The 9,666-nt window shown below is 34.0% G+C and overlaps 2 protein-coding genes across 2 annotated transcripts in view; both read right to left on the minus strand.

Annotated features, from left to right (window-relative positions):
- Positions 1-1,207: 1,207 nt before the first annotated feature.
- On the minus strand, positions 1,208-1,753 carry LOC107469176 (protein FAR1-RELATED SEQUENCE 6-like). Its single transcript, XM_016088560.2, has one exon. The coding sequence runs from the start codon at positions 1,751-1,753 to the stop codon at positions 1,208-1,210; it is 546 nt and encodes a 181-aa protein (XP_015944046.2).
- A 789-nt stretch (positions 1,754-2,542) lies between these two features.
- LOC107469175 (uncharacterized) overlaps positions 2,543-9,666 on the minus strand; it is an 18,414-nt gene continuing 11,290 nt past the window's right edge. Inside the window, exon 2 of the mRNA XM_016088559.1 lies at positions 2,543-3,093. Coding sequence (XP_015944045.1) covers positions 2,543-3,093 — 551 coding nt within the window. The remainder of the gene's footprint in view (positions 3,094-9,666) is intronic.

Genomic DNA, 9,666 nt, shown 5'->3' on the forward strand with positions numbered 1-9,666 from the left:
TGCCGTGACAGGGCATTAGGAATCGTTCCAATGAGAGGATGGGAGGTAGCCATTGACAACGGTGAAACCCTACATACAGCTTGCCATGGAAGGAGACTTGCGTGACTGAAGAAGAAGACAGTAGGAAAGCAGAGATTCAGAAGATGGAGCATCTCCAAACCTCAACCTATTCTCCATTACTGCAAAACAAGTAACCATTTCATGTTCTTTTGCTTTTCACAATCAATCCTGATAATTTCTGATATCCTGACTAAGATTTACAAGATAACCATAGCTTGCTTCAAGCCGACAATCTCTGTGGGATCGACCCTTGCTCACGCAAGGTATTACTTGGACGACCCAGTACACTTGCTGGTTAGTTGTGCGGAGTTGCAAAAGTGTTATTGCAATTTCGTGCACCACCTTCCTTCAATATTCTTTATATTGTTTAATATCTTTTATATTGCCCAAACATTACTTTCTGTTTATCTGACTAAGTCTATCACTCAACCATTGTTGCTTGATCCATCAATCCTCGTGGGATCGACCCTCACTCACCTGAGGTATTACTTGATACGACCCGGTGCACTTGCGGTTAGTCTGTGGTTGTTAAATCACCGCACCAGCTATTAATAGTTCCTGCTTCCTACCATTATATAAAAAAAAAGACAAGATAACACTTCTCAATCAAAATAATAATGCAAAAGTTTCGAATAAACAACACACAACATCCAACATACTCACACATTAAGAAACGAATTTCTGACCTACAGATCGTTCAGACGCCTACCTCATCATCTGGTCCTTCATTCCTTGCATTACAATTCCTACGATCATGTCTGAGCCCATGGCACCTTCTGCATCGCCTCCCCATCCTTGCGTTCGTGCTGCCCGTGGGAGCACTCTTCGACTTTACAATAGTTGGGTCCAGGATGTCCACATGGACGTCGCATGCTCTTCCAAATCAGTTCCTTCCACCCTGCGAACCCGTTGCCTCAGTTTCCTTTGTTAGTTTTGCCACTTCAGAAAGAACATTCTCATGTGTCTCCATCCTGGGTTGCTAAAAAACACATAGACATACATGCACTCCACAAGGACCCATAACGAATCTAAAACACCTTCTCGGGATCCGCCACTGGGACCGCACCAACTGACACCAATGACTTTGCATCTTTACACCACCTACGAAGCACTAGTCGGGTCGGCAGCACCTCTATCTCAAGCTCTTTCATTGCACAAAATATATGACTACAAGGGACCCTAGACTGTTCCACAATTTGCACGAACACTCATAATTTTCAGAACTACTATCGTACAACACAGTATAAACTCGACGGGGCCTTCGAAACTTTCTTAGCATGAATTTTTGAATGGTACCATAACTCTCACTATGAAGCACAATCAACGCAGCAACTGACTCTATTTGTTTCTTAACCTCAAAGAATATCTCTCGCGTGTACACTTTGCTTACAGCCTTCTCAATACTTTCCAACCCAGTTGTCATCACCAGTTCCGAATACAAACATTTGAAGTTAGTCATGAACTCGTTATTCCGATAATCCTTCACCACACGATCCAGGTTCTCCACGAGCTCAAGAAGACAATTTCCAGATCTAATAAACTTTTTAAGTGTTGAATTGATTCCCTCACATCTTGATGTTGTTCTCACTCCAGCACAAAATTTATCACAAAGATAAGCATTCGCCCAATGCTCCCTCTTTTCGTAGGTTTTTCCAATCCATTCATTATTCTCTAAACCGAAGCTCTCAACCATCTCCACCCAATAGTTCTCAAACTCTTCAACTACAAAGTTTCTATAAACCGCATGCTTAAATGCACTACAAAAATTAGCATCCTTAATGTTAGAGACAACATTCCGAGCAAGGTGCCAACTGCATAATCGGTGTGTTGCATTAGGAAACTCGCTCCGGATAGCCTTCTTCATTGATTCATCTCCATCTGTAACCACAACCATCGGCTCCTTTTGCCTTATCACATCCAAGAAACACCTTAGCGACCACTTATAAGAAGGAATCTTCTCATCCTCAAGCAACCCAAACACAAAAATAATGGTTTGTCTATGATGGTTAGTACCTAAAAAAATCATTAAAGGCCTATTGTATAAATTCTTTCTATAGGTTGAGTCAAAGGCCAAGACATCACCAAAACAATCATAGTCGTGCTGCATTTGACCATCACACCAAAACAGATTACCCAAGTGGTTCTCAGCACAATACGTGTATTGTACCACAGCTAGCGGATCAAGTTCGGTCTTCCCTTTAAGATAGCTAATAGCCGCAGCATCATCACCCTCCACAATGCGAAAATGTCAAACCTCATCGATATAGTTATAAAGATCCTTCTTTATAAAATGCAAGTTGCGATAACCACCTGCGAGATAGGCAAAGAATCCCATGATTTGAGTTGTTTGGAAACCTGCTTCGTGCAAGGTATGAACATGGGCCTTGTCGCCTTCCGACATGTGACGATGCGGTGCCATTACGTTTGTGTGGTCTGTCGGCGCTAGATCATGGTTATGATTCGCAACGAAAGACTTCATCTTTCACTTACCGCACCCCTTGGCTAGATGAACCACAAACTTCGCATTACAATTGGTTCGTGTAATTGGTTTGTGTGCACGCTGTCTATCAATCCTCTCAAAATGTTTCTTATCACGCAATCCTTCTCTATTGCAGAAGAAAAATTTCCTCACAATATTACCTTCTTTATCTTTTTCCGAATCTCCCTTTCGAATCGCAAACCCGGTAACTCGTGCATATTCCATATACCTTGCATGTGCCTCCTCAACTGAATCGAATTCAGCAAGTGCCAGATCTTCCACAGTTACCCCTGCCACGAAGCGATTAGAACTATTAGGTTCTTCATTTGACCTCACCATCGACGGACTAGATTCCTGTGCTTTCGCATCATCTGCTACCCTACTAGTTTTTTCAGTATCCAATGATGTCATATTGACTTTCTCTGGTTGTCTTGACTCTGTCCCTATTCTCTCACATTTGTCATCCTCCGATCTTGTGCTCCATCCGTCAATCCACTGCCCAGAGAACTCTGAGCTATCTTCCGAATCACTCTCCATCTCACCCCACCAAATACCTGAACAGGTAAAGAATTTGCATGTCAGCTAGCAAGTGAGAAAAAAAATAGCATGCTAACTAAGTATAAGACCCAAAAACTTTAACTAGCAACCAGAAGAACCAACCAGAGGATCAAGTTATGCTGTGAGAATATCTATCCATCAAGACAATTATTCTTTTCTTTGGTTTGGAGTACAATAAAAATATAATTTTCAAATTAATTAGACTAAAAATTATTCTCAAATTTGCAAGTTCATTATTACTAAATATTGACATCTTAAAATTATTCATAATGAATAAATAAAGAAAAAACATATACATAACCACAAGGATGAAAACAATAAAAATAAAAAATTTTATTATTAGTCATGCAATTAGTTGTTCCAAAGCATATTTATTCACTACTTGACAAAAATAGAATTCTTTTCCCAATTTAATGCTCTCCATCCACACTCAATAAGAATCATATGTGTATAAAAAAAAGTAAGAGTAATGCAAAAGGTTTTTGTTAGGATGAAAACAGAGACAAAATCCAGCTTTTCATAGGAACTAACTATGAATAAGAATGGCAAAAAAAATTAACTCTAGACAAGCTTAATTCTTAAATGCCATTGTACCTAAAGTGTACTCATACTACGTAATAAAATTTGATACTCTACTATTAATTTATTTATGCCAACGAGACTACTTTGTTATTTCAGTTCTTTAATATCTTCTACATAAATTTTACTACGATAAATTGTCCATAAGAATTCAAGTATTTGCATTAACTATGCATTAGTTATTTCAATTCTTTAATATTTCCTTCATAGCTTTTACAATGACAATTTTTACAAGAGTCCAAGTAATTGCAATAACTAGACATCAGAGAACCAAATACATGACACACTTGGAGACCTGAGACTTAATTACTATGGAAAAAAATTCATACAAATAATCCAATTCCAAATCACCACACTTTGGTACACTACTTACTTCGCGAACAAATTTTGAACTTCAAGAAATTAGTAAATTTATAGTTACATTGAATAAATAAATTAAACACAAATATTAGGTCAAGTAAGGGTATCGGGTAAAAGGACTCTTCTATGCATTGTTTTCAAGAACAAATCTTTTAAAACAGTAACTATTGAAAATTATACCAGGTAGAAGAATAATCTAGCTGACACAAAACAAATGCATCTAAATACATCAACTCAAAACTTTTTCTACTGCAATAACATTCACATATATCCAAATTCTTTTGGCAGAAAATACATAGAGTCAGGTACAGATATAAATAAAACACACGTTATCCTTAAAATTCTCTTACCCGGTCACAAGGTGTTCTTTCTTCGCCAATCTCTGTTAGTCTGGCTCTGATATCTATTTTTTCCTACAACAAGAACCACCGACGGTTAGCTCATCGCCATCTTTCTGTACTCTCAACGCCGATTTTTCACTTTTCCTCTTCTCCGAGTAGATAACAGACAATGCGATGTGAATAGCTAATAATTATTATAATGATCGGTGTTCCTAAACCCATGAACCGTAACTCATGTAATATTTCTGCATCCATAGATGATGTGCGTGCTAACATCTATTTTTCTCCTAATTTTTTAACATTTTAAATTTATTTTCCCTAATTCTCATTTAGAATATTTACCTTAACTGTTAATCTTTTTACCATGTTTAATACATAGTAACTCAAAGTCAAAATTTATTTACTTAAGTTAAATGTCTACACTTTATTGGCCAACTTTTTGTAGTCACTATAGTCATGGTATCATAATAGGTATCACAGAACGCACCAAGTAAGTATTATAATATATTATTTTTTTATTTTTATTACTATAATATATTCATTTACGGGAATTTTTTTCATTCCCGCGCTTCGCACGGATTCCTGTACTAGTAAGATTGAAAAGACAATATGATGGTCAAGGGCCAAGCCCATGGAGAAACCATTAGACTTTTAATTGATTACACTTTTTTTTCTTTACAAGTAAATTTATTATGTTTATGGGAGTAGCGGACGGGAGAGGGCACTGCTCCCATAAATTACACTAAGTTAACCCTAAATTTTGTTTAAAAATTATATATTTTGCTAGCCAACTAGATTTTTCAATAAGAGTGGATTAAACCGTTGGCTAGCTACCTATTTAATATTTACCGTTCTAAATCTTATAATTCCATGTTAGAATGTAATAAACTTTTTTTATTAGTTTAAACTTTTATTTATTCCTTTTCATTTTAATATAATCACAAATAGTTATCGGTGTTTTTGGTCATTCGAAATCATCTATTCATTTGTACTATGCCTACAAGTGTGCGCATTTTTTCTTGGTAATTCAAGTGTGCGCATTTTATTTTATTGAAAAAGATAATCCGATAGGCTAATTAATTTTTGGGCTTTTGACCCATCATGTTCATATACTTCCTCCTAGACTCCTAGTATGGGCTTTTGACCCATCATGATCATGTGACATTCATAGCCTGGTAGCTAGGGCACAAAAGAGTTTCATGATTAATTGGCAATTAAATTTCGGTAAAAAAAACAGAAATGCCTATATCATTATGGGATCCATTTAGTTGCATTTGGAAGATAAATTAAAACAGAAAGACAGAAAGATAGAGACTAAATTGTCTTTATATTGTATTTATTATAAAATATGTAAAATTGAGTTATGTTTTATCATCGTATTTAGTTTAAAATAAATATAAAAATTATTGAAAGATAAATTTAAAATTTAAAAAATTAAATAATAATATTTTTAAAAAAGATATTATTAAAATTATAATTTTTGCTTCTAAAAATTTCAATTTTTGTATCTTTATTTTCTAAAGGTACTAGGATTTAAAACTTTATATCCTACAATTAAATTTTTAATTCCAGTATTTAATCACCAAATATAATACTTGGTTTATAATATAAAATTACAAAATTGTCAGTATCAACAAATGCAAATGTCCACATTCCAAAAAATTGTTTCTAGACGTAAAACAAAATATTATAAATTCTATGTTTCTCAAAAATAGTTTCTAGATCATTTATAAGTGTAGGGCAATATTTATTTCTTAAGGTAGTTTTTAAAATTAAATTAAAATAACTTATTCTCAAGGATTTGGCTCTTCTAAAACTACTCACTTACTTTAGAAAAAAAATAATGTAACATAAACGCTTGATAATATAAATAGTTCTAATCATTTTAAATAAAAAATAATAAATAAATACATTAAAAAAGAATCAAAACGTCAACTATTAAAAGAATTTTAAAGACAAAACATGCTACTTTACAAAAATTAGGTACAGAGTTAAATTTTTACAAAACTGAATGTGTATAATAATACATTTGTATTGAGCAAAAAATAACGAAAAAAATCATACAAACATTGAAAACGATAGTGTCAATTAACCAAAAAAAATGATAGTTACAGAGGAGATAACAAAGTTACCAAGTGAAACGAGTATGCTGGTTCCATCCATAGACACTACAATGATGGTGTCCTCAATAGGAATGAGCATTATGTTGTCCTCTACTAGAGTTACGACGATAGGATTGTCTAGCAAGTCAAACATAGAGGTGTTGTTTCCTAGAACTAAAACCATAGATTTATCAGAAGAAATAAATAAGTTGATGATTATAATGATAGCATTATGAAAAAATATTTTTTTATTGAATAATTTTAAATTTTACTACAATATATTTGATAAAATTTATTCAATATATTATTTTTTTATATTTACAGAAGATTATCAATTGATTTATCAAAATATGGAAAAGACTCAAATTATACAACACAATTCTACATTAATTATTTTTTTCAAGTATGTTTATAACAATTATATTTAAGAACTCTTATTTTAGTACTCTTATTTTTGTATGTTTATAACAATTATATTTAGAATTTTATTATTTATTTTGTTCAGGCCAATTATAGCAAAAAAAAATAGCAAAATTAGGTATGAAATTTGACACGATACTAGAAGCTAAAGACTTTTGGAGAAATTATGATGAAATGATGGATTTTGATGTTCGACAATTATATGCAAATAAATGCAAGGTTGATAATTCTAGGAGTGGTTTTAGGTTTGTTTGTACAAAGGAAGGCCAATAAAGACCAGATAAACCAGATCATTTAACAAAGCAACCTCGCTGTTGAGACTAGAACAAGTTGCCAAGTAAGAATGAGACTCAAGTTTGCTCAAGATATAAAAAAATATGTGATTTATGACCTTGAGTTAAATTACAATCATATTTTGCAAATTCTAAAAACTAGTCATATGATGCCATCACAAAGAAAAATTTTAGAACTACAAGCATTGCAAATAGATTTGGGAGATGAAGCTGGCATAAGACCAAAAGAAACACATGAAGTAACAAGTTTACAAGCTGGTGGTAAAGATGTTCTTGGATATATCAAACAAGACCCAAAGAACTATCTTTAAGCAAACAAAAGCGAGAATTAGCCTATAGTAAAGCAGGTAGTTTATTAAAGTATTTTCATTGACAACTACTTGATAATATCTCATTTCAATATACTATACAGTTAGATAATAAAGAAAAAATAACAAATATTTTTGGGGTAATGCAAGAATGGTTATTGATTATGCTATCTTTGGTGATGTAATCACATTTGACACTACATATTACACAAAAAAATAGACCATTGGATATTTTTGTGGATTCAATCACTATCGAGAAATAGTAATATTTGGCGCTACTCTTTTGTACGATGAATCAAAAGAATCTTTTATATGGTTATTTGAATCATTTTTAGAAGCTGGCGTGCAAAAAATGCCTAAAACTATTTTCACTGATCAAGATCCTGCTATGACAAGTGCTCTGGTAGAAAAAATGCCTAAAATCTATTATGGATGATGTGTCTAGCGTATTATGCAAAATGCTATTAGACATTTAAGGAATAAATTAAGAGATGGTTCTTGTATCTTGAAAGATTTCAAAACTTCTATGTATAATTTTAAAGATCAGTTTCAATTTCAAGAAGTATGGGATGCATTGCTTCAAAGATACAAAGTAAAAGACAATACTTGGTTGAAGAGTATTTATAAAATAAAGAAAAAATGGGCTCATTACTATTTGAAGAAGGTGTATACTATTGGAATGCAAAGTACTCAACTTAGTGAAAGTTTTAATAGTGTTTTGAAAGATTTTATGCAGTCAAATTTAGACATAATACGTTATCTCAAACAATTTGAGCGAGTTGGTGGTGCCAAGCAATATAAGGAGCGACAAAATGATTCACTCACCATTATTAAAGTATGCTGCACAGGTATATACTCCTAGTGCATTTGATTTCTTTCAAAATGAGCTTGATTGGAGTTTTGCTACTTATATTATTTCTCATAAGAGATAACAATCAAATTTGTGAATATCAAGTTGTCATTTTTGAAAAAGATAGAGAATACACTGTATCTGACAATGTAAAAGATATGATAATTACTTGTAGTTGTGGAATATTTGAAACAATAGGATTCTTATGTGGTCATAGTTTAAAAGTTTTAAATGTTTGAGATGTGAAACAAATTCCAGATCAATACATTACGAAGAGATGGACTAGAGAAGCAAGAGAAATGATTGTTCATGACTCAGATGAAAAAGTGGTGGACGAAATTGTGATCACTATTCTTTAAATTGTACTTTTATGGAATTTGAAATTGGCACGAGTGGACACAACTCCGTTCAACTAACCAGCAAGTGTACTGGGTCGTCCAAGTAATAAACCTTACGCGAGTAAGGGTCGATCCCACAGAGATTGTTGGTATGAAGCAAGCTATGGTCACCTTGTAAATCTCAGTTAGGCAGATTAAATTGATTTATGGTTTCAAAAATAGAAATAAGAAAATAGAAATAATAATAAAAAGGATAGAAATACTTATGCAGATTCATTGGTGGGAATTTCAGATAAGCAAATGGAGATACTGTATGGCTCAAGGACGCCTACTTTCCTACTGCTTCAACTCAATCCTTCTTACTCCTTTCCATGGCAAGCTGTGTATAGGGGTTCACCATCAGCGGTGGCTACTTTCAATCCTCTCAGGAAAATGATCCTATGCGGCTGTCACTCGCACGGCTAATCGTCTGGAGGCATCACCCATGGCTGATGGCTACATCCCATCCTCGCAGTGAAAACTATGCTCACGCGCTCTGTCACAGCACGGCTAATCACTGGTTGGTTCCCGCTCCTACTGGAATAGAATCCCTTGATTCTTTTGCGTCTGTCACTAACGCCCAGCACTTGCGAGTCTGAAGCACGTCACAGTCATTCATTACCGGAATCCTACTCGGAATACCACAGACAAGGTAAGACTTTCCGGATCCTCATAAATGCCACCATCTATCTAGCTTATACCACGAAGATTCTGTTGGAGAATCTAAGAGATACACATTCAAGCTCGGTTGCATGTAGAACGGAAGTGGTTGTCAATCACATACATTCATAAGTGAGAATAATGATGAGGGTAATTTGACTCATCACATTCATCATGTTCTTGGGTACGAATGAATATCTTGGAACAAGAATAAGAGAGATTTGAATAAAAAGTAATAGTAATTGTATTGAAACTTGAGGTACAGCAGAGCTCCACACC

The sequence above is a fragment of the Arachis duranensis genome, chromosome 10 (genome assembly GCF_000817695.3).
Source record: "Arachis duranensis cultivar V14167 chromosome 10, aradu.V14167.gnm2.J7QH, whole genome shotgun sequence".
NCBI classification, from domain to species: Eukaryota; Viridiplantae; Streptophyta; class Magnoliopsida; order Fabales; family Fabaceae; genus Arachis; species Arachis duranensis.

Excerpts from the sequence above, each read along its gene's own strand:
- LOC107469176 (XM_016088560.2), bottom strand. The coding sequence starts at position 1,753 with ATGGTTGAGAGCTTCGGTTTAGAGAATAATGAATGGATTGGAAAAACC.